Here is a 27,282-nt window from a genome sequence, read left to right as displayed (position 1 = left end):
CTTTTTAATATTAGATTTTGTTTGGGAAGTTTTAACTGCATTAAAACCAACCAGACAAGCAAAGTTAAAAGATGATCAGGTGGTGTTTTCAGATAATCATTATTTGATCTGAATCACTGAACTCATTTAGAGCCCAATCTCTGAGTTAGATTGACATTATTGATTACAGCAACACTGTGATTCGGAAGATCAACTTTTACAACGCTTTTTTTTTAATTATTTTTTTTTAAAGTTGTCATCACAAAAAAAAAAAAAAAAAAAAAAAAAAAAAAACACAGCACACACAGACATCAAGAATCAGCGTATGAATCTCAACAACGGTGACAAGCAACATATTCTGATAAACAGATCAACTCTGAACATTAAAAAACAAGCTACTAAAAAGTTGCATAAACAGAACAAAATGTAATATGAGGTCTTAAAGTGACAGCAGCCTAATAAACCTGCTACAGTCTGCCATTAATGTTAATCAAACAAAAGAAAATTAAAATCCCTCACTGCTCTTAATTGAATAACTTTTGTAGCTTTAATAAAAATGAATATTAATCTATATTTTAATCTAAATTATATAGTAAAGTCTGTGAAGTGTTTGATAACTGCTTTGATTCAAGATATTTATAAATTTATTCCAATATAAAATTATATTTAAAAACTTTAATGTTAGGTGTGATTAATCGCGATTCATTTTAGAAAAATGTGCGATTAATTAGTTAATTTTTTTAATGGATTGGCAGCACTGATAAGTTGGGAAAGATGCCACTCCTTTTACTTCTACTGATCAAAAATGTCAGAAATCGAAACTTAAATACATTTATTGAATGACTATAATTTGACATTTAAACATCAATATTTGTATGATTCAGTGATGTTTTTTGTCATTGCATAATGATTTGTGAGTTGATTATATGTTATATATAAAACAAATCTGTATATATATATATATATATATATATATAATAATATATATGATTTGTCACACACCACCCCATAGTGAAGTCTTGTTTACCCTTGTGTTGCATTTCTTGGTGTTTCCCTGTGTTCATTACCTGCTTGCCTGTTTCTGATCTTGTTTGTCTTTCGTTTATGACCCTCTGCTGCCTGCCTTTGGACTGTGTATTGTTTCCTGACCTGTGAGTGATATCTGCCTGTCCTGACCATTGCCTGTATCCTGACCATGATTCTGCCTATCCCTTGCTGTTCCTGTTTGCTCCTGCTTTGTCCCTGCCTGTCCGACCATGCTCTTATTTAATAAAGCTTGCAAATGGATCTCTGCCTCAGTCCCGCTTCATTACATAGATACATATGGGAGACGTGTAGTAGTAATTAATTTTTTAGGATTTTGAGGGTATTTTTTTTTTTTTAAGTAAAAAGTTAATAATTCCATGAATTAGATTTACATTTACATTAGATTTGATTTTAAGCAAATCTTCATTATTCATCATAACACATTCAATGTAATTTCACAGTCTATTACTATTGTGACTTCGCTTCAGTTATAATATAGGCATATGCTGTTCTGTGTTCGAGTCTGAAGTCTGTAAGAAAAACAATGCCGATTTATCCATGATATTTGAACAGGTTGTTAAGACTGTTATATTCATCTCTGCGAATTACCATAGTTTCCTTAGTTGCTTAGTATCTTAGTTGCTCTTCATGTAAACCCAGACTGACTCAATATCTCTTCGTAAGCCATACCCTCTTTTCATAAAAAAATCACTAGATTATTACAATATTTGCAAAAGTAATGTTTGTAAATCTAAAATAGATCTTAGTGGTTGGAAATCTGAGATTGATCTTTCTGGAACACTATAGCAAAAGATATAACCATCGTAAAGCATTTAATATTCCTTGACTTTTGCACATTATTATATGTAATTTAGTAATAATACATGCACCTTTCAGATGTATCTCCTTGTCTAGAATTCTGTTATTTGGTTTTGTAAAACTACAAAAGGTTACTAACTGTCTGACTGATGTCAATGTAGACATTTCGTTCTGTTTGCAGTAATGTTTATTCACAGCTGGAATGGGCTCAATACAAATCCCTGAGGCACTCCACTCTCCGATATTACACAGTCAGTGAAATAAAAAGGATTTCTTCTCATTCCCTGGCCTATACATCTATCCATTTATCAATCAAACATATAAATATATGCTCTGGAGTTCTGAGGCTTACTCTGTTTCTACACATTGAAGAGTTTCTGCATGTAAATTGTTAGCTTGCTTTTACAGTAGACTTGCTTAGACCTGACCGAAACAGGTGCCAAGCTCCGAATGTCTGAAAGGGTTTTTAGCACTCTCTCTATCGATGTGACACAGCGAGAGACCATGTGGAAATCTCAGGCTTTATTGAATAAGACTGAAACATCAATAGTAATTTACTTTTAGCTGAAAGGACATCTGCTATCTTCAGCCTTACTGATCTTATCTAGCAAAAATATCATTCCAATCAGTCAATACTGAATACTAATGGTTTAAGTCAATATTGATTATTAGTAGTTCTTGCTAATGCAAGCCTCACCATTTGATCTGGTGACACTTAGGGTTGGAGTTTTATATAGTGCTTTATACAGAGCAGCTTTACCGTGATAACAGGAATATGATGCATTTCAGAAGATCATCAATTGCTAAATTGGTTCATTTCATCTTTGAAGCAGTTTTTTTCCTCAACCAAGGCTGTGATTGGATAACAGGACTAACCAGCGAACCATCGCATCTCAGATTACAGTGTTTGTGCGTTTCATCTGCTACTTTGAGTCACAAGTCATTGATGTTGGAGGAAATGTCTTTCCTGACGGTGGAAACTTCCATTTTCTATTCAGATATCTTGCTGCAATTTCCCAGGAAGGGACGGTTTTGTTCTTTTGAACACATGGGATGGAAATGCTGCTTTACTTGCAAATGTTTTATGCCTTATTCCAATTTTGAGCACAAGATAAATTTGCAGCTTTGGATGGCCCAGAAACCAACCAGAACACAATTGTTATGCATGGGTGAAAAGGCCATATCTCTTTGGCATATTAAACTATAACCATGTTGGTACATGAAATCTCATCATACTAGCAGCTTGTCACCACCAGAACTGTGAGGAACTGGTCTGAGGCGATGGACAGTCATTATATGACCAACTACATCAATGTTTATGTGGACAACACAGTTCCATGAAGACAGTGCACTGCTTCCTTCACTGAAAAAGCTTTGTATCACCTGCAAGGATTCATAGATTTATTGAGCAGTACAAATGGCCTTCAGTCCTGGAAACTGGAGACAAGTGAAGTCTGTCTACAATAGATGTGGAGTGATAACCTGTGCAGAGGAACTTGGATAACAAATCACCATGTCAACAGTGACCGAATCCTTGATCCCAACTTTCCACCAATGCTTTGTATGACACATACATGCTGAATTATTTAAACACAGGCAACAAACTCTCACCTTAAAGCGACTGTCACACATGCTGCCTGGAACCTGCCAGAGCTGGAGCCAAACATTCAAAAGTTTGGAATTTAGTTTAAAGGATACTTGATATCAGTGTTATTTTGGTATCATTGAGATATTAGTTTTTTATTAATGTTTTGATTTGGGTTTTATTTTTAGATTTTCCAATTCCATTGTAATTTTATTACTTATAAAGCACATATTATTCTGCATGACCTTATTCTACATCTCTATATCCTACCCCATACCTACCCCTAAACATAAATGCTACAACAACTACCTTACTGACTATTAATATGCAGTAAATTAAGTTTATTGAGGCAAAAGTTGTAGTTAATAGTGAATATGTGTTCCCCATACTAAAGTGTTTCCCCAAAAAACTTACACTTAAACATTTACAACAAATGCCAATTTTTTTTTTTTTCAAAATACTCTTGCTTTAAAACAACAAGAACAACAAAAACTCTTCATTTTACAGCAATGACATCTGTGTGGATATTCTAGGCATTCTAGCAATAAGTTTATTGAAATATTCAGGTAAATCATTTTTGTTCCCATCCTGCCACTCCAGAAATGTAAGTACTTTCAGCACATGAGAAAAGACTGCAACTTTTTAGGCATTACGCAACACAGTGTTTTCTTAGTAGACTGACTGATGAAAATGGAAATTCAATATTAGTTTTTCTCAATTGCTAAAACACAATTCATGAAACGATTCACCATGAACAATTCAAAACTATGAACACAATCTCGTAACTACAAACCAGCTTGTACAAACCTCCGACTTCCATGTCAAAATCAAATATTTCAGTCAAAAAATTATTCACTTCTGTCAGAATCAAACTTCAGCCATCAATTCACAACACTGTAACAAAAACACTTCTTATTGGTATTCAAGAATAATTTGGCAGCTCAGTGTCTATTACAGTATACAACATAAATGAGTGCAGATAGAGTAAAATACAACAATGAGCTTTAAATAAAAAAATAAAATAAAAACATTTCTCTAGTAGATGAAGTATACAGGTGATTGGGACAGTTTTTGAATTTCCGGCTTGTGCAAGGTTTCTTGTCATAAATGAAAAACATCAGCTCAACACATGATACATTTCTGAATAATGAAGATGTTAACTATCCATTTGAGGAGGAAACAATGGCATATTATAATGAAAGGTTGTGTGACATACACTTTTATGTAAACAGAGCAGAAAAAAAGAAAAAAAATATGGTAACATTTGGGTGATTGGGAATGGATCTTTCCATTGATTTAGGGTAGTGTAAGAATATTTACTGTATTGCACATGTTAGTTCAAACTTTGATATAATTTTATATGCAATATTTCATTTTCTGTTCAACATCATTAAGAGTCCATGTTTATGTTTGTTCAACTTTATTTCTCAGTTCATAAATCAATTCAAAAAAGAAGGCTTGAAGTCCAAAAGTCATTGAAAACATTTAAAAATCAAGTAAACAAGTAAAAGGAAAATGCTATAGGTCCAAAATTCATTAAAAAAAAAAAAAAAAGTAAACTGGTAACATTTGGATGAGATGTTGGGTGGGCCTAGACTGGGTAAACCCAGCCTGATCTGCCGGCGATTTGATTTCGCCCAGCAACTCAGTCTGGAAACCCGTACATTCATTTCTGCTGCATCTGTTACACTTTTTTGGGAACCAATCACAGACTGGCTTATCCACCTTGGTCACCGGACCTTTGATCTGATTGGTTGAAGGACTATCCAATTGCGCGAATAATGCTCGTTGATCACACCTCTTGTGCAGTAGGAAATACATAGCAAACTCCCCAGACCAATGTTCAATTTAAAATTGAGCTTGGTCTGTTGACAGCCAGAAAAGGGTGGGCCCATCACCAATTAACTGTTTGACAAACAAATTTAACCTGCACAAACCTTTTATTACTGCAGTAAAATTATTTCTAAATTATTGAAATCGTGGGGGCCCCCAGAATCATCACCACCTTTAGCCCTGCTAGCGATGGCTCTGATTACAATATTACTGTTTGAGTACATCTTTAATGAATTACAACCTGAATCGGAAAATGTTGGGACGTGGTGGATGTTTGGTGTTGGAATTTGGTCCCATTCTTGCCTGATATAGGTTTCCAACTGCTGAAGAGTTTGTGGTTGTCTTTCTTTTAATGATGCGCCAAATGTTCTCTATCGACTCTTCTACGACGAAGCCGTGCTGTTGTAATAGCTGCAGTATGTGGTTTTGCATTGTCCTGCTGAAACACACAAAGCCTTCCCTGAATTAGACATCATCTGGAGGGGAGCATATGTTGCTCTAAAACCTTTATGTACCTTTCAGCATTCATAATGCCTTCCTAAACATGCAATCTGCCCATACCGTATGCACATATGCACCCCCATACCATCAGAGATGCTGGCTTTTGAACTGAATGTTGATGACACGCTGGAAGGTCTCCCTCCTCTTTAGTCCTGAGGACACAAGAAAGCCATATTTGGAGTTGTCTAACCATAGAACACTTTTCCATTTTGAGACATTTTAAATCAGCCTTGGCCCATAGGACACGACGGCGCTTCTGGACCATGTTCACATATGGCTTCCTTTTTGCATGATCGAGCTTTGGTTGGCATCTGCAGATGGCACGGCGGATTGTGTTTACTGACAGTGGTTTCTGGAAGTATTCCTGGGCCCATTTAGTAATGGCACTGACACAATCATGCTGATGAGTGATGCAGTGTCATCTGAGGGCCCGAGGGCATCCAATAAAGGTCTTCAGCCTTGTCCCTTACGCACAGAGATTTCTCCAGTTTCTCTGAATGTTTTGATGATGTTATGCACTGTAGACGATGAGATTTGTAAAGCCTTTGCAATTTGACATTGAGGAACATTGTTTTCCACAATCTTTGCATGCACTCTTTCACAGCTCTGCCCATCTTTACTTCTGAGAGACTCTGCCTCTCTAAGACATCCCTTTTATAGCTAATCGTGTTTCAGACCAGATATCAATTAACTTATTAGTTGCTAGATGTTCTCCCAGCTGAATCTTTTAAAAATGTTTTGCTTTTTCAGCCATTTGTTGCCCCCGTGCCAACTTTTTTGAGACTTGTAGCAGGCATCAAATTTGAAATGAGCTCATTTAGTGGATAAAATTGTTAAATTTCTCCCTTTAAACATTTGTTATGTTCTATTGTGAATAAAATATTGGCTCTTGTGATTTCAAAGTCTTTTAGTTTTCATTTTATTCAAGTTAAAAAACGTCCCAACATTTCCGGAATTCGGGTTGTAAATGCTACATTGCTCAGTACAAGTATAAATATATTAAATTGGCTGTGTAGTTGCAAACTTTTGAATGGAAATTGTTAGACAGAATCCTTGCACAAGTAATGCTGGATCAAGTCCCTTAATCATATCCCATATCCCATATTTATAATATCTGCTTTGTCTGGTATAGAAAACCAGTTGGCAGGATTTTGTCTGATACCCTGTATTTAGTTTAGGATCTAAATCTGTATTAACTAAAACTTAATATTAATTTAAGATCTTCTACCTGCCCAAGAGTTCGACAGAAGAATCCAGGGAAGAGCAGAAAGCAGGACATAAAGTGATGATGATTACAAGTGGGCAGGGTTTATTAAATAATTTCTCTAAATAATAGGTTTTTCTGACCAGCACAAATCCAACTGCTTCCTGATAATATCCTATAAAACCTTCGGATTGAGATATCTCTTATTTGTGAAGAAAAATATTTCATGAAACTCCACAATTCTAAGTAAAAAAACAAAACAAAAAACAATGGAACACAATAGGTAATAATAAGAAAAAAATAATTCAAACAAAATAATAATATAAACGATTAAATGATACAAATGATAATAAAACAACACAGATGTATAGTTGCTCTCTTAAAACCACACACACACACACACACACACACTCACACACATACACACAAGGTTGCCACTGGAACGGATCCTCAGTGGATGCTAGCTTAGAATCTCTTTCTCTTTTATTTTATTGTATTTCAGACTGCCATTTGCTTCCACTTTCCCCTTCCTTCTGTCTAAAAATGCACTCCAAGCAATTCACAGCCACTGTGATCACCATGAGAAAGTGAAATCTTCCTGCAGTTCCTAATCACCGCTATTGTTACCATTCCATCCATTTGGGTGGTGCAATTACCTGGAAATGGAAAGAGATGCACGAAAAAAAAAAAAAAATCTTTTTTTTCCCTATTTTCCCTACAGCTCCTGCCAACAGATCCTCCGAAGAAGCCCGATCCGGTCACCTCAGAAACAGTGGTGTTTTGGGGTCTTCGATTATGGCAGGTTGTTGGAATTTTCTCCATGTTCATCCTAGCAATTAGTAAGTGTCTAAAAGTGTTTATCTTACATTTCAAGCAATAATGCATCCAATTAGCCACTGTTTTCAAGGATTGGGCCTGTCAAGCTCCAAAGTGACAAGTTTTATAGACTATATTTTTGATAACTTAATGATAGCCTACTTATGGCACATTTTGTGTCCTTTTTGTAGCTTGAAAAATCTAGTTTCCATTCATTATAACTGCATGGAAAAGAGCATCCGGTATATTATTAACAATTCCTCCTCAGAAGAAATAATTATACATTTTTTATTATTGCCATGAGGGTGAGTAAATGATGGAAGAATTTGTATTTGTGTGTGACCTCTTTAAAATGGCAAGCTATGCATATATTTGCATTCAGAATTCACATAAATGGATGTCAAAATAAACATTTAATTATTTACATGTCGTGAATCACATTAAGTGATTTAATGAAATTTCCCCAGAGCAAAATAGCATTTACAGAACAAAGAGATTCGAGACGCTGCGTGTTGTGAAGGACAATCTCTTTCAAAGATTTCAAAGCTCTCTTCCTCATTTCACAGTAATAACTCTGTGCTGCATCTTCAAATGCCGAATTCCACGAACGAAAAAAGAGATCGAGGCCCGGCATGCTCAAAGACTAGCTGCGAAAACGTATGCCAACACACTGGAGACGGTGCCCCCCCTCAACGAGCTCACAGATGTGCCGGGAGGTAAGAGCACACATTGTCTGATGTGTGACCATACATCTGTCCTTGTAGCTGGTTTGTTCTGTTGCATATTTGTAATCGTACGACCTCATTTGTATGTTTTTATTTTAAAGATAGATCTTCATACTTACATTTTTTGTTTTTCAAATAAATCATACATTTTTACATGAATCACAACGTGCAGAATTGCAAACTCATTAAACTGAAACTGGTTTAGAGTAATTAATCAGTGCTCATATATATATATATATATATATATCTTCTTTTATTAAGATTTGTTTTGGTCTATTGGTATTGACCTGTGAGTTCATTATTGGCTTCTGTCAGGTGGGTGTGTTTGATTTCACAATGTCAATCAGATCAATTTCCATTAATAATAGCAATTCAATAATAATACCATTCCCATTATTAGCCTATCAATTTTCCCAATGTGTAATAATCTAACATTAACCTATTCAATAAATGAATAAATACATATATACAGTTGTGCTCATAAGTTATTTACCCCTGCAAATTTTTATTATTTTAACAAAATATGAGGGATCATACAAAATGCATGTTATTTTTTTTTTTTATTAGGTACTGTCCTGAATAAGACGTTTTACATAAAAGATGTTTACATATAGTAGACAAAAAACAAAAACACACAAAAAAGCTGAATTTATGAATTTATGAAATAAAATGACCCCATTCAAAAGTTTACATACCCTCGATTCCTAATACTGTGTGTGGTTACCTGGATGATCCATGACTGTTTGTTTGTTTTGTGATGGATATTCATGAGTCAAACATTCAATGATGCTCCAGAAGGAAAAATAACTAAATAAAAAATAACATGCAATTTGTATGATCTCTCTTATTTTGTTAAAATAATTAACATTTTGCAGATATGGTATGTAAACTTTTGAGCACAACTAGTTAGCATATGCAGACACACTGTATGAATACTGAACCTTTTTTGAGACATAAGCTGTTGATGGGTAAAGATATCATTTAAAATGATGAAAAGATGAGCATTAGAACATTATGGCACAGACAGGCCTTAGATCAAAGGATTATTTTACTTTCAAATAAAAATTACCCCAAGCTTTACTCACCCTCAAGCCATCCTAGGTGTATATGACTTTCTTCTTTCTGATGAACACAATCTGAGTTATTTTAATAAATATCCTGATGCATCCGAGCTTTATAATGGCAGTGAGCGTTACCAAACGAGTATGAGCTGAAGAAAGTGTCTCCATCCACATCCATCCATCATAAACCTACTCCACACGGCTCCGGGAGGTTAATAAAGACCTTCGGAAGCGAAGGATGTTTATGATGGTTGGATGCACTTTCTTGAGATTCAAACTTATTGCCCATCTTCACTGCTATTATAAATCTTGGACGCATCAGGATATTTTTAAATATATCTCAGATTGTGTTCATCTGAAGTCATATACACCTAGGATGGCTTGAGGGTGAGTAAAGCTTGGGCTAATTTTCATTTGGAAGTGAACTAATCCTTTAGGCCTTAGTTCAATTAGGTCATTTAAGAGGCTTTTATAAACGTGCCTTAAAAACATTACTGGTGTGCATCTAGAGACAAGACAATGGCACTGACATATTTTAAGATATGCTTTCAGTTAAAACAGCTCAAACATGTATTTTAGTCTGGACCTAGACTTAAGCTTGTCTGTGAAATCAGGGGAATATAATATACAACAAATAATGAAGTCGTCTTCTGTGGAAAAAACAAGCACTGTTGGCAGGTACCGTCTCCTTAGGTAGAAATAATGTGTTATTGGTGTTTCTTATAATTGACATTGAAACACTTGCCAAACAACTCAGACTCTGACTCATCCGATCACTGATAATTATTCCCAAAGTCCTCTTCTTCCTTACCGACTTTCCACATGGCCTAAATGTATGCAGATTTCCATCCTGACAGAATTCCTTTTTCCATTTTTCCTTTCACACATTTCTTCCACATATAATTTTCTTCACCTCAGTTCATATCTCTTGTTCCAGCTGATGTGTCAGATCTGTCTTTTTCTATTGGTATTGATCTTTGCCTCTGCTTATCTGTATTCTTTTCCCTCTTTTCACTACCCTTGTGTGTTTACTCAGCTCTTGCGGAAACGCCAGCGCTGCAGACAGTCTCTGAGCAGGTACAGGCTCGTGGTAGTGGACAACTTCCTGCGGTCAGGGAAGAAGATGAACCTGCCAATCCAGTCACTTAGACTGTGCGCTTCCTGTTCTTTCTGACTGTCTGTCTTCAGCCTGCACTCCTGATGGCCTAGAGTAGAAAAGGCTTTCAAGACTATATATGATGAAGCTGGTGTTCTTGAGGTTGTGTTTTGCCTGCTGTCAGTAGATGTAAGGGAAAGATGCAAGTGTAAATGAATCCTTACAAAATTCAGGCTTGGGTGCATCTTAGAAAATATAAAGTAATGAATAAGTGAAAAGCACAGATCTTTACTTGTTCTTTCTCTGTCTGTGTCTCCACCAGGAATCAGTATTAGGCACATTTACTTTCGTAACACACATTACTGTGCATGATTTGTTGGTCTGCAGTTTTCCAAAGGAAAAAAGGTGTCTTCATAATCTTTTATCACAATGCAATTACAGTGGCCCAATATTGCACAACACAACAAAATATAAAAATCAAACAAGTTAACCTCACAGCAGAATCAAGCCACAACACAAAACACTAAAGGAGGGCGCTATAATTGTTTAAGTGCATTAAGAATTATAAATAATATTCTGCATTCATTGCATTTTATTTAAAGGGTTAGTTAACGCAAAAATGAAATGTCTGTCATTAATTTCTCACCCTCATATCCTTTCAAACCTGTAAAACTTGTTCATCTTAGATCACAAATTAAGATATTTGTGATGAAATCCAAGAGGTTTTTTATACCTCAATGAAATGACCGTCATTTAAGGTCCAGAAAATTAGTAAAGACACAAAAATAGTAAAATAGTTAAAATACTGACTGGTTTTACCTTAATGTTATGAAGTGACGAGAATACTTTTTGTGTGCAAAAACAGAACAAAAATAATGACTTTATTCAACAATATCTTCTCTTCTGTGCCATTCTCTTACGCTGTTTATGTCCAGTGCTTCCAAGTTCTACATCAGAACGCCGGTTCAGTATTAAAGTAGTGACTATATTATCAAACTGCTACTAATGTGTTGTTAATGTTACACAAACCATGTTCCCGTTCTTCATCTCAGAGTCAAACAGCTGTCTTCTAACAATCAATATCCTTAGAAATGCTTTGAACAACTCAGAACATCAGTGGAGAAAGGCATATAGTTATCACAACATCGTAATATACATCATACACCCGCAATATTGCTAAATCTACACAATTTTTCATATCAATAGAAAAATAAAACGGGGATAACCTGGCTTCTCTTGAGACTCCCTTGCGCGGTCAGTTAATGATATGCTGGTGTTGTGATTGGTTACATGTTTGTGACGTAAGAAACACCAGCGATATCAAACCGTTTTCTGTAGTTTTAAAGAGAAAATACTTAGCAATGTTGACTTATGAATTTGCTCATGGTTTGTCTTAAAGCATATTAAAAACACCACATAGACATTTAAGCAACATTAAAAACTTGATCTTCTCTACAGGGGGTCTTTAACATCTAACTTGATATAAACATGGCACTAGAAACTGATCTAATATATTAAATGTTCATTAACGTTACTGTGGTATGAAGCAGGGCGGGAGACTCGGACATTCTGCAGTCGTCCTTTCATTTTGTTCCTTATGTTTATTTTACGATTAAAGTAACGGTTAACTTTGCAGGTTCCTGCCTCCTCCTTCCCTGAACTTGAACTTTGTTACAGTTTGATCACATGAATTCACATTATTTTATTTCATTCTAATGAAATAGTCACAAATGCTTAATATTACCTTTTTGTTTGTTGAACTGTATAACAACAATGTCACATGGGAAAAAATGCATTCTTGCTCGTATAATATATGATCAACATTAAGAACAAGAAGAACTCGCACTGGATATGTTTCTGTATCGAAGAGAGCTTGAGTCTTGAATCGATCTCTATGCACAGTCTGCATCTATATTTGTTGTTAGTAAGTGCTAATTCCTCACTTTTACAAAGGTACATTATCGAGGACGGCAGTAATGTAGAGCGATTTGCTAAAGCAGCATATTCTGCATGCAACATACCATATGCTTGTGTGGATGCAGCCTGTTTTGAATGCAAAAGATGAGGTCATTTGATTGGATGTCATGCATTTGACCTTTTACGGCTCTAGCATTTTCATTTTTTTACACCAGAAGGGTTTTAATGTTAATCTGAGGTGGGGTAAAATTAAATGAACGGCAAAACGCAGCATTTTGTTTGTGTCTGCCTTCTCACGTACCCTAGTTTGGGAACCACTGTTCTAAGTCCATGTAAAAACGAAGAATACTTTGGGCTTTAAGGAAGTGTTATGCTATTTAAAGGGGAGGATCATGCATCAATAAGTAACTAATGATTAATTAGCTAAGTTAAACCTCATGGTAGTAGTTAGTTAAGTGCATTGTTGTGTGGGATAATTTCTTGATTTCAATGTTTTTACATTTTGTTGTGTTGTGCACTACTGGGCCATCGCACACTTTCACACTTAGTGAATGTGATCTCATTACTATTTGAATGTGTTTTATGTAAAGAGCGGTTCTACAACACATACATTTACTTACATTTGCATAGACAATATTGATGTATTGAGAGCATCTAAAATGCAAATTATTTGTGCATGAACTTTATAGATGTACATGTTTTTAAGAATCCTTATTTATGAATATTGAATACACAAAATGAATTGGTTAAAACTATTGTTTTTCTGATCATTGAGATGCAAATTGCATATGTTTCACAAGTTTAACTGCCCATACAGGCTATCTCTCCACCCAGATACATATATGAATGGGATGATAAAGACAGGTTTAGTGAAGAGGAAAATCTCTGATATAAATGCTGTATAGTGCACCTTAAAAGCGAGAGCCTACTAGTGTATTTTGGCACTTGACAAAAACCCTCCTCTATACAAACTAAACACAACTTCAAAAAAACAAGAAAATAAATAATCAAATCCAGATTGATTATCCTTGATGTCTATACAGAGTCATGCGGTGCAAATGGTCTGATAAGGCCTCTTCTAAGCCCACTTCTGTGCTAGACCAGGGCTGCGCTGATGAAAATGAGTGCAGCCACACATGCAAACTTAAAAGTGAAGGACCAGCATTTGTATTAATTTTAGCCATCAGACCCTCAACCTGCTGTGCCAGTGCTGCCCCGGTCGCAGCCAGGCCTTGCTTAAGAAGCTTAGATTGGGGGAGAGGAGGAGAACTGCCCTAGCTTTTGTCACAAAAGAAGTGCCAGCGAGTCTCTCTGGTATGAGCCGATAGAACAAAAATTCATGCAGGAGGTGGGGTCCTCTTTAACCATGAATGCATGCCCAAAACAGAGACAAGGCATGTAGGTGTTGTTGCCATCCTGTGGAGGCATGACTGCCTTGCGCTTGGGTCGACTCGCCAGATGCTCAGAAACCCAAAACACCATCACATAAAAGCCAAAAGCCTGGCGAATTGTGTACACAGTCCAATGAGATAGCATTGCATGCATACAGAAAAATTCAAGCCCCCTAAACTGGCACAACCATATCAATTTTTGACTTCATTCTACTTGGTTGTGCTGGAGTAAGTATCTGTTACAATCTTTGTACAGAGACAGAGCTTGTAACTCATTCACCATTTTAGCTAATGTAATAGCCAAAATGAAGGCAGTTTTTATGTACAACCACTTGAGATCTGATGTGAGCAAGGGCTTGTAGGATTACTCAACAAGAGTGTCAAGGACCCTTCCAAATTCCCATGTTGGCAGGGTTATAACCTTTTGAGGGCTAAACGTTTCACGCCTTTAAGAAACTGATGAATCAGAGCCCTGTCTGTCTCCGGCACGCTACCCAGCATGAGAAATCCCTATCACTGCCAAAAATCTTTTTTAGCATAGTCAGTGATCTCCCAAGCTCTTGTAAAAAAGACAGAATTACAGTTGCATCACAAGCATGTGGATCTTTCTGGCATGCTTCACACAATAATTGAAACATCAATCATCGATAACCACTCGATGATAACTAGTAGGTATTTCCCTTGCACTCTGCAAGGTGTGCACCACTGACCGAGAGAGACCCATTAGCCGCTTTTCCACTGTCGGGTCAGTGTGAGTCAGGGCTTTCAACGGGCCAGGCTTGGACAGTTGCCTCGGACCTGTAGCATTGAGCCCAAAATCACGCTGCGTTTCCACCATCATGCCTGAAGCTCCGCAGCGCTTCACTAAACCTGCCCATAACACGCCTCTCTGGAACATCACACAAACCCATCATTTCACCAATAAATGGAAGTTTTATCAGAAAACTAATCAATTTTTGTTGTTTACTTAAAGCTTTAAAACCCAATCATCGATGTTTTACCACGATTTTACAATATAATAAGTTATATGTTGATCATAATTAATTAATTTGTGTTTACATCACATTTAGACAGAGTGATCATTTCTACATATTTACCACCAAAAATATGACCTGAGAAGCTTTAGCACTCACTCCAGTGACAGTCCCAATACAGTTATATTTTCAGTCAGAGAAACAGAGGAAGTTGCTTTATTTTATGACATATGCGGAGCTAAATATGGATATCAGACAGTCCGGTAAGAGATGAGACGTACTGATAAATAAAAAAAAAAATACATGATTTTGATAGCCTGATTTGTCTGATTTCTTCAGTCGTATTTACCATGTTTACTATAGTAAACAGTACTATAGTAATGGTTATGCATAGACTTTTGAATTGCATATAAATATTCCTGCCTTATACGGTGATCAGAATCCATATCGGATCACGAACAAAAATGATTTTAAACACTCACTGCTGTCTGAAAGTGAGTTTTGAGCTAAAATGATTTTAAAAGTCTTTAATGCTGATGTTAGCTGGCATATGAAATCATCTGCAGTCTCCAGACAGATAAACTTCGCCTTTGTTTGTAACCACTCCCTCAAGCCCGAGCTGGCCTACTCTGGACCAATATATTTGGCGAGCAAACAAAAACCCTGACCGTTGGCCCTGAGGAAACCCCGACAAGGCCCGATCAAGCCCTGGAAGTGACAGTGGAAACACGACTGGCCCTGGCATGCACTAGCATGCCCACCTTTGGCTTGACAGTGGAAACGCAGTTATTGATAGGATGTGGGCCCTCTCATGGGCCAGGCCCACAGACTAAATCCCTGAGGAATTGAATGGAACAACATTCCTTGGGCCTGAGACAGTAGATACCATCTAAGGGGAAGCTCCAGGGGAACCCCCTCTAGGACAGATTGAAGGTCATGAGCTTCTATCATGAGGTTGAAGGTCAGAAAACCATTGCATGTGTGTCCAACTTGGTGCCACTGGTATGACCATGATTATTCTCCATGCCAATTTTTGGAAGGAGGTGCTTTGATCCCTTGTCTTCATCAGGAGTTGAAGCATGTGTGCCATGCTTGGTTTCCGGATCCTGCTGCTCCTGTCTAGTTCAGTTTCGGTTCAGTGTCAGGGTCCGGACATTCATGCACCATATTTTTCATCATCTTTTGTTGTGAGGGTTCATTTCCTCACCTTCTATGGCATTGTACTTTTTTGTTGAGTGTCTGGACAGTTGTTTTTGTTTGGTGTCTGCATATGCCCTCTGTTATGTTTGTTTCTATGTGCCATGTTCTCCTCCAACTTATGTCTTGACCCCGCCCTCCTTGCTACCTAATTGTAAGTTACCTTCCTCATTTACTTCCCTATTTATTCTCCCTGTGTTCTCTGTTTTTGCCTTGCTTCACACTATCAGGTCCTGCTGCCGGACATGTTTTCCCCTACAGGGTAGTTTTGGTTTGTTTTTGAGGAAGAGCTCACTGCTCCAGCAATGAAGAAAGTAAAGACAGACAAAAAAGAAAACCACAGAGAGGGGTCCTGCGGGAGCTGGAGAAGAGTTTATTGCTGTATCTGCTGGAAAGAATAACTAAAGAAAATACTGAGCAGAGAGAGAGAAAAAACAGCAATGTTGAAAAGGCATTATTGCCTTTTTGCTTCAGTTGGGATCATGGTACCTGAAGCAGAAATTTATCAGCAGATCACAAATTCTTCACTGGCCGGTGTAGAATAACAAGACCTGATAGATTTGAAGGGACAAGACCAGTTGAAACTTTAAAAATAATAGCAGGGCCTTGAAGTCAATCTGATATCTGACTGGTAACCAATGAAGGGATGATAATTCTGTCCCTCTTTCTCATACCTGTCAGTAATCTTGTGGTGGCAGGTTGAACCAGCTGCAGTTGGTTCATCAATGGCTGGGAAAGGCCAAATACACAACATTGCAGTAGTCCAGTCTGGATGATATAAATGCATTGATGATCATCTCCAGACCTTTCACTGAGAGCATAGGTTTATCTTAGCAATTAACCTTAGGTGATATAAACTATACTTTTCACTACAGCATTAACTTGTTTTTTTTTTTTTTTTTTTTTTTTTTTTTTCAAAAAACAATTCAACTCAGAATCAAATAATACACCTACTTTTTGCATATGGGTGAACATTTCTAGAGAGGGACCCCAAGTATTTAGAGATAAGGGGTGAAGAGCTAAGACGGCCAAAAACAACAACATCAGTTTTGCTCTCATTTAAGTGGAGAAATCTAGTCTTTTACATCTTCAATCAAGACAATTACTAATGTTGAAACAGGACCTATCAACCGGGTGTAATGGGACATACAATTCTGTGTCTTCTGCAGTTGCTATCTGATATTTCCCAAAAATAAACCCCAAAGAAACATATAGGGTGAATTTAGGATGATTGGGACACTTTTTGCCATTGAGATGACTTGGAAAAAGTGTCACAATCAACCTGAATTCACCCCTACAGTGAAAACAGAATTGAGCTCAAAATAGACCCTTGAGGCATTCCACATGATAAAAGAGCCGAAGGAGATGAGTGATCGCCAATTCTAGCTTTAACATACCTATTGGAGAGATAGGAAGAAAATCAGAACAAAGCAATGCCGCTAATGCCAACCTCCTGCTGTAGGTGATCTCTTTTATTTTTGTGTATTTATCTGTATTGCTTTGTTTGCTTAATAAAAATAAGTAAATGAGTAAAAATAAATCAAGCAAAGTTAAAATGGGCGAATTGGCAGAATCTAAAGTGAGCAAGAGGTCATTCATTATGGTCTGTTAAACATGCAGAAAGTTGAAGAAAAATCTTCTCCAACACTTTCGACAAGAAAGGCAGAAAGTTTAAAAATTATTAAAACTGGATGAATAGAGATTTGGCTTCTTCAGAAACATCCTTTTCACTGCGTGCTTAAAACAGGATGGAATAACATCTCTAAAGAGGCATAATATCATATGCCATATGGTGAGGTAGTCGGTTTCAATTTATTAAGATCAATTGGATTAAAATGAGCAGAATTGTAAAAATTAATGGGATGATAAACACAAGGAATGCAAAAATATAAAGTCTCAATCTTACTCAATCTAAATAACACAACTCGGTGGTAGTGTCTGGGTATGATGTTGTCCTATCAAAAGTATTAAACAGTACCTTTTATATTATGTGAAATGTTAGATATTAAATCTGAAATATACTTAATTTTAGTTTGATAGCCACACAGGCAATTCTTAAAAATCTCCAGAGAAACATGTAACTTATCTTTTTTCCATTTACGTTATGCTTTACAACATTCCTGCCTAAGAACATGAGTATGGTGTTTAAACCATGGGTGTGAGCTAGATTTGGAAACCTTAATGTTGATTGGGACCATTAACATGTTGAACGAAATGAGTCAATGAATTGTACAAATTCCTTCACCAGGTGATGAGAAGGGCAGCAGACATGAATATACAGTAGACATTAATATTAAAGTTGCCCAAAACTAGCAGTTTATCCGCTGCAGTGACAATATTAGACAAAAAAAAGTCCCAAATTCATGAATAAAATCCTTATTATATTTTGGTGTTCTATAAATAAGGGAATAAATCACCAGGCTAGATAGTCGAATTCACAATAATTGCAACTGAAATGTGAGGTATTGAGCAGTAGGCAAAAGCCTAAATTTTAAAACGTTTAAAAAATAAAACCTCCTCCTCTGCCCCAATAATCTGGGAGAATTACAATAATTACAGTCTTCTGGTGATAAGTCTGCAAATGCATCCAACTCACCAGCGTTGAGCCAAGTTTCCATCAAAAATATAAAGTCCAATTCTTGTAATATAAAAAAGTCGTTTAAGATAACTGATTTATTGTAAATGGATCTCGCGCAGTTTCACGCCGTGGGCCGGTGTCCAAGAGCTCTGCAGATGGTTTAGCGTATTCCAAAGAGGAGAGATTCTGATAGTCGACACCCCTCTTGATGCAGCGTTGTCTTGATGATCTGTAAAAATAGTATGGAAAGACTGGAACAAGACAGGTAGGCTGTAGCTCCAACACATAGTAAAGTTTAAGCTGCCTAGAGGCCCAACGTGGAGACACATTAGCATCTCCTTAGCCTACAAGAAGTCCACTGCGCTTTTCTTGCTTTCTAAGTTGCTTGTTACAATGAAGAGAACAGCCGGTCGAGTCACAGGAGAAGTAGAAGAAGCCCTTTAGTTGAAGAAGTGATCCTCAATAAGGGATGCGTCTGCAGCAGTCCGTAGAGAAACATGCAGTGTTGGTGTCTAGAACTAATAACCATATAAAACAACGGGTATAAGTGAGAGCCGACAGCATGCCAGCAAACAGCCTGGTGCCATCTAGAATTAGGTTTAAACTTGAATTAATAATTAACCTTTTAACTTTCTGACCAGACCTGTACAGGTGTATCGTGCCTATTGATGTCTCCTATAAATAAAAATGTTACATAATTATGAATATTGATATGTTGTTGTTATGATGGTCGGGTTGAAATTTCCAACAGATTTGAAGTAAAGCTTGAAATAATTCTGCCTTCATTCTGCTTGACCCCATGAATTGGATTGATGATTATTGACAATAGAAGTTAGTTTAGCTCACACTCCAGCAAAATGTAACCCGACTAGCTTGTACCAAAGCAAAGGAGACACTTTTAAATAGATTTTTTCCCCCCCAACCAATTGGTGGATAGGAAAGGTATGGAATCTTGTTTCTGCCACGGAATAAAAAAAATAAAAAAATAAAAATAATAATTGCTTTAAAAATAACAACTTTTTATCTCACAATTGCGAGTTTACATCTCACAATTCTGACATTTTTTCTCAGAATTTCATGATATAAAGTTCCAATTGTGAGTTATAAAGTCAGAAATATGAGATATAAACCTGCAATTACAATAAATAAAGTGAGAATTGCATGATATAAAGTCAAAATTGTGAAATATACACTTGTAATTGCAAGAAATAAAGTCAGAATTACGAGATATAAACTCGCAATATATAAAGTCAGATTCACGAGAAATAGTCAGAATTGCATGATATAAACTCGCAATTGCAAGAAAAAAGTCTGTGAGATAAAAAGTCGCAATTACCATTTTTAGTTTTTATTCAGTGGCAGAAACAAACTTCCATACAAAGGTAATAATAAAGTACAAGCATCAATGCAATTTATGACCGATGAACCATGATTTGCTACTTGCTATTGCATGTCAAAGGCAGATGGTATTCATAACTGAGGAGATGGAAACGTTCTCTTGAATAAAAAGTGAGAAACCGTATATTCCTGTGTGTTCCAGATGAGTGAATTTTGATCCAGACATTCAAATATTCTAGGTGCAAATGTGCATATGCGAATGCTTGGCAGTACATATTTAAGATTCTGCCATAGGTAGCGATAAACATGTCAGCAGGTTAGCTAAATTCAACCTGCTTATTCAACTCTTGTTCTACAGTTCACATGAAAGACTGTATGGTAATGCTCACTACAGTGCACAATGTTAAGAATGCAATGTGGACTGTACAAAAATTAACATATTATAAAATGCTATTAAGTGTTCTTCTTTAGAGTATGTTTCAGGCCTAAAAGCTTTTGTCCATTCTTAGGAATCAAACCTCAGAACTACAGTACAAACGGGGTCTTTAACACCACTACACACTGCACTATATACAGTCACATTATGGGTCGTCTGTCAAAAAGAAGAATATTTATAGCCTCATTATTCCAAGAGGCTCATGTTTGATGAAGCATTCTTTGACAGACTGTAAATAGACAAGATTTTGTTTTACAGAACAACGGGTCTCAGAAAACTGTAACATGCATGAGATGGAATGACATGCTCAGCACTGACGTTCAGATTACACACATGAATGAAGTATATACGCACACACAGTGCCAGGGATAACGGAGTGTGTTTGAAACAAACAAACCCACTGAGGCTCGCACTTCCCCACACAAACCCTGAGTTAATTATATTCATCATTAGAGCTAAAGACATTCTAATGGGACTCTCCCAGATACCACGGAGACCATTTAGCACAGGAAGTGCCCCTCGTCAGGCGCCTTGCCTGTTCCTTGTGTTCATAGATGGAATGCGTTACACACTTGTGGCTTTCTTCTGTGGACATATGCATTTTTCATAGGCAGCTATGCAAATAATGTCAGTGGGTTTCCACTGCGGCTACATCTGGATTAATTAGGTCACCCATAAAAAACGTGATTTAAATATCCCTCAAAGAGGAGAGGCCTGATTGTGCGGTTTACGATCAGAGACACGTCGTATTGCTTATACAGCACAAGAGGATATGTGTGATCAAAACCTTGATTCAGTCAACACTCGTGACAATTGTTTTTTTTTGTAGTAGTATGCTTTATATAGTGCTACTTTCCTATCACACACACAAAAAAAAAAGTCTGCAGTGTAACTGGGACAGTTTTCAATGTTTAACTTTAAACAATTGACTTCATATAATGTATCTAACTCAATGCATTTAGGCATGTAGACATGGTAAAGACGATCTGCTGAAGGTGTTTTAAGTGACGTTGAATGTGGCTGAGTATTTCAGAAAGTGCAGATCTAATAGGATTTTAACACACAACAATCTCTAGGGTTTACAGAGAATGGTCCCAAAAAGAGAAAACATCCAGTGAATGGCAGTTATGTGGGCGAAAACACCTTGTTGATGCCAGAGGTCAGAGGAGAATGACCAGACTGGTTCCAGCTGATAGAAAGGCAGCATTCGTTACAACCAAACCTCTGAACACACAAGCAGATGAGCTCCAGCAGCAGAAGATGACACTCCTGTCAGCTGAGAACAGCAAACTGAGGCTACAATTCACACAGACTCACCAAACTGGACAATAGAAGACTGAAAAAATGTTGCCTGGTCTGATGAGTCTTGATTTCTGCTGTGACATTCAGAACATTGGGTCAGAATTTGGAGTAAAAAACCTGAAAGCATGGATCAATCCTGCCCTGTATCCATAGGGGCTTTCACACCGAATAGATTTAGGAACTCAGTTCTAGGAACTAGCCACTAGGATAGTTCCTTGATAACTCATTTCTCCCCTGGACCATGTTCTTAGCTGCATTCGCACCGGGAATAGGAACTCTGAATCGGCCGACAGCGGCATCTTTAAGTGCAACATTTACAAACGCTAAAAGCCGGTGGATGGAGGATGCCGTGATCGTAACTGTGTTTGTTGTGTGTCATGGGTTTCGTGATAACAATGTAAATGCATAATTTACGTGACTGAAAGAGCAAAAAGTGGGGCTTTGATGAAGATGGAATCTCCTATGTCATTATCAAGGCGGAGAAAAGAACACAACCATGCAGACAACAGGTAGATGCCGTTATTGCTGTTTTCCATGTTCATAAACTAAATGTATACATGGCTTTTAAAAATGCTGGGTGCCAATGTTTGACATGCGTTTGATCAAGTTCCTATAGTTCCTATAGTTCTGGTTTAAATCCTACTGTGAAGTAGGAGCTAATTTTGTTCTCCCAAAAGGAGTTCCTAGAACTAAAATCGTTCCCGGTTCCTGCAGTGCGAACACGGCAAAATCCGGGGTACTTCAGCCAGTAGTTCTAAGAACTATGAAAAGGTTCCTCCGGTGTGAAAGCCTCTAATGGTTCAGGCCGCTGCTGATGGTGGTGTGAGGGATATTTTGGGCGCCTTAGTACCAGTTGAGCATTGTTTAAACGCCACAGCCTGTCTGAGTATTGTTGCTGACCATGTCCATCCCTTTATGACCACTGTGTACCATCTTCTGATTGCTACTTCAGGCAGGATAACGCACCATGTCAGCACAAATCATATCAAATTGGTTTCTTGAACATGACAGTGAGTTTACTGTACTCAGATGGCCTTGAAAGTCATCAGATCTCAATCCAATAGAAGACATTTGGGATATGGTGGAATGGGAGATTCATGTCATGGATACGCATCACTGCGTGATGTTATCATGTTGTCAATATTGACTGAAATCACTGAGGCATGTTCCCAGCACCTTGTTGAATCTATGCTATGAAGAATTAAGGCAGTTCTGAAAGCAAAAGAGGGTCCAACCCGGTACTAGCAAGGTGTATCCAATAAAGTGGCTGGTGAGTGTATATATATATATATATATATATATATATATATATATATATATATATATATATATATATATATATATATACATATACATACACATACATAAAGTTGCTGTTTGGATTTAAATATGCTTAAGAGTCTATGATTGGAGCATTACTGCAGTGATTATTATGTTTCTAGCATGTTATATGTTTGGCAACAGTTCTTCTAACCCTAATTGATGGAGTGTGTAGCTTTTCATTTCTTAAACAACCATGTATGAAGACACATCATGGCCATATTCCAGGATGAAAAAGCCAAGATTCATCAGGCTCAAATTGTAAAAGCACGGTTGAGAGGGAGCATGAAGAATCGTGTACTTGAATGCTACAGTATACAAATACCCGACTTCAGTATTTTTCTGAGGTGTATACAATAAAGGTTGTGAAAAAATTGCCTAATATTAACTCTACTTTGGTGCTACATTGCACAATACCGAGATAACTGACTTTCTCATCTGAGCTGCCTCTAACACCGCTCATCAATGTCAAAATGTTTAAGATGACCAATCAAATCAGTGTAGGCGGGCTTTATGTTCACAGAAGCTGCTGAGAGTGAAATCCAGCACAACGCTTCAGTGAATGCTCATAAAGTGCGAGAAAAGCTGTAAGTAGCAAAACTAAGCATTTAATATTTGACAGCTGTTTTACAATAGAAATGTTAAATGAATGACTGATATATGCCCTCAAACACCACCGTAAACTGAGTTTTTGGACCTCAGTAATTATAAAACCCTGCGTATAGCCCTGCTATAACCCTACTGAAAAAGGAACTCATCACTTGTGCCAAGTAGCCATGCCCACAGAGTCCAAAAAATGCATTCCAAATAACTTTATTAAATATCAAGTATATTACAGTTGGCTGTTATTGTGCAGTGTTGGAGAGCATTTCTGACAAATTACATCATTGTATCATTGTAAATGAAACTGTAATGTGGTCAACTAACCTGAGACGACTTCATAACTGTGGAGTCTCTGAAAATAAATCAGCACTGTTGGTTTGTCTTTCAAGCATTTCGAATTCAAATATTTCAGTTGTATAAACATTTTTTTAGTTGGTTTGTTTCTGTTGTGAATACTTGCTTATTGTTGGTATCTAAGCTAATTCTTGGTAGATATTGAGTAGTCACAAAATTGCACAATGAAATCAGTTTGAAAACATCAAGCTTTTCTGAATGTATTTCATTATCCGTGTTTACCATCCTTGCTTTTAATGAATTACCCAGAGCATGACCGTTTTCAGGCCCAGAGCCTCTGAAGAGCAGAGACATCCCAGTAATTCTCCAAGACCTGCTTCACTCACACACCTTAGTAACCTTGAGATTCAATCCCTGACCTTTCAGCTCGCAGGCCAAATCATTAACCTCACGGCTGCCGGCCACACACAGCCTAGAAGTTATTTGTGAAAACTGAAGACATAAAAGCCATAGAATCCATTTAGGCTGTGCAATGTTATCAACAAAATGCTGTAGGCGCATAAAAATTGGTCATAAAAATGCATAGAGTAGGTGTAAAGAAACCATTATTACACACTTAGAGAAATGTCTTTTTTGGACCCCTGCACTTTCCCCCTGAAATAATGTTTCCCTAAATAATTTATAACCCCCTGATTTAGAGTTAAAAACCTGAGAAAGCAGTTTTGAACCACACAGTAGTTATTTCTGTTACATATATTTAAATTGTCACAGAAGTACTGAGATAAAAGTTTAAAGTTAGGATATAAACAATGATATCTATGATAGCGATCAAAATAGAACAAAACACCTTTTGAAACGAACTTCACGCTTTAAATAACAGTTTTAGCAATTATATCTTATGCCACTAGGTGGCGACAAGTGGCTTTTAAAATGTATTTGTCATTGAATCATTCCTTCAAAAGATTAGTTCAAAAACACTGATTCATTCAGTAATGAAACAAGTATTTATTAATCATTTTTAAAATTATTAATTCAAATTAAACATTTTCCAACAATTAAAGTCCAGCAATTAATGTTTTGTCAAAACCTATAGTAAATGACATGTTATTTTGTTTAGTTTTATATTCAGAATTGTGGGAGAATCGTGATCTATTTGAAACCAAAAAAATCATGATTCTCATTTTATCCAGGATCATGCAGCTCTAGCCTATTGTTTTATTTGTAAACTCTCCAAAGACACACACAATACTCAAATACATATCACAAACTGACTGTCAAAGTGCAAAATTGCTACAAACATCAATGCAAGAACAAAATGCAGTGCAGGTTAAACTCACAGCACATGCAGTGATGAAACTCTTTTACTGTGAACGGAGCTGTTCTGAGACGCGAATCTTGAGCTGCTTGTGTGAACACAGTGCGCTTCGTTCTGAAACCTGCCGCAACCTATTTAATTAGATCACAGAATTTGCTGTATGATAAGCACACTAAGTTATATCGTTTTTTTTTTTTTTTCGATTAACATGATGCTATGCCAAAGCAATGGTGCAAAACAAAATGTAGCTTTTAGTCATGCTACACCGCTACTTGTTGTAAAACGTAGTTAGCTGCATTTTTTTAAAACGGACTTCGGCAACCCGCGGCTCTTTAGCACACCCCTAGTGGCTCCCTGGTGTTTTTAAAAAAAAATTATGGTTTCTGTAGGAGGACATACATGACACAAACATTCTTAACATTTCCCAATGCTGTAAAAATGTGTATAATAAATATTAAATTTCAACATTTCTGTCAACAAAGATTTGCGTCATAGGCTGCGACACACGTTTCAGCGCGGCGCGAGGGTATGTATCGACGTCACTTTCCCGCCGAAAGCGCGCTCCCTCAGCTGGACTGAGTGGCAAAAGAACCTGATGCGTGACTGGATTTAATAGAGGAGACGACAAAGACGCGAGTAAAACAAACGAATTACACTAAAGGTTGGGCTCGAAAGTGTTTCGTACAACATGTCAAATAAACCTAATCCATGGATATTGACATGCAGCCAGGAATCGTGTTTCCTGACATTTATATGTGCCTGATTTAATCGCCGGGGAAATACATAAAGCAAATCTGCCTGTGAATATTTTATATAACTGCAATATAGGTAGGTTTAAATCCGTGTGATCACTTATATCAATGTTATATATATCATCATATTGTCCAGCCCTAAAACATATTGTTTTATAGTATAGTTTTTGTCAGTGTTTATTTTAAAACACAATTATGCAGAATATAAGATGAAAAATATTTAATTGATGATTTGTCAACATAATATATAGCAATACAATATATATGGAATGATTTTACCTCAAAATCCAACAATTTGACACAAAATGATAACTGCAAATCCATGTTTCTCTGCCTGCTGTTTCTGTGAATTGCAACGATCCATTTGCTTCTTTTTTCTGTAGCTTTCAGCAGTTTTTAAATATATACCTCGGGAATACCTCATTATATATTTGTAGCCTACTTAGTCATTTTGATAGTAGGCTAATACAGCTAATATACACTTACAGCCTGTGTTGCCTTCATATAAGGCTTATATAAGGCTTTTAATTTTTTTTTTGCGGCTCCAGACAGATTTGTTTTTTGTTTTTTTGGTCCAGTATGGCTCTTTGAACATTTTGGGTTGCCGACCCCTGTTTTAAAAGCAACTGAACTTCTGTCAAGCTACTGAAAAATATAGTAGCGTCTTGTAGTAAGCTACTCTCCAATATTGTAAATATCTTTCAGGCATCGGTGAAGCATCTCTCAAATCACGTCATTGATAATTCAGTTACAAACAGTGATTGTCACTTCATCTACATTAACTGTTGGCGAGCTGAAAATCAAGGCTGTAATGGTGTAGTGTGTTGATGTATAAGCAAGTAAGTACTGCACAGTGATATGATGAAGTGGTGTTTTGTGTCAGAAGGTGAAGCTCTGCTCATAAACGCATAAATCAAGCACAATCAATTCCTCTGAATTTCCATAAAGTTGGGTTTTGTCACAAACATATGACTCTTCTCTATACTGAAAATGTAAGTGATATTGATAATCTTGGCCTGATTGCTTCTAATAAATGCAAGAGAGGCAGAATAAATGAGGTTGCAGTTCTCAGGAATCAAGATTTATTCTTCAAAGCAGATAAAGTCTCGCATTTAACCGTGTGAGCTGTGTGGTCATAAGACACTGATAGACCCTATTTCAGGGAGATAGGACTAACTGCAGAACCACAGAACCATACGTCATGACAGTCTGAGGACGAC

General features: G+C 36.8%; 1 protein-coding gene across 1 annotated transcript in view; it reads left to right on the top strand.

Annotated features, from left to right (window-relative positions):
• tmie (transmembrane inner ear) overlaps positions 1-27,282 on the top strand; it is a 49,875-nt gene that overhangs the window by 6,929 nt on the left and 15,664 nt on the right. The window contains exons 2-3 of the mRNA XM_067364092.1: positions 7,669-7,786; positions 8,330-8,479. Of these exons, the coding sequence (XP_067220193.1) occupies positions 7,669-7,786; positions 8,330-8,479 (268 nt within the window). The remainder of the gene's footprint in view (positions 1-7,668; positions 7,787-8,329; positions 8,480-27,282) is intronic.

This window comes from Chanodichthys erythropterus, chromosome 16 (genome assembly GCF_024489055.1).
Source record: "Chanodichthys erythropterus isolate Z2021 chromosome 16, ASM2448905v1, whole genome shotgun sequence".
NCBI lineage: Eukaryota > Metazoa > Chordata > Actinopteri > Cypriniformes > Xenocyprididae > Chanodichthys > Chanodichthys erythropterus.
The sequence above is the reverse complement of the archived record's forward strand: the minus strand, read 5'-3'. Positions and strand labels throughout refer to the sequence as shown.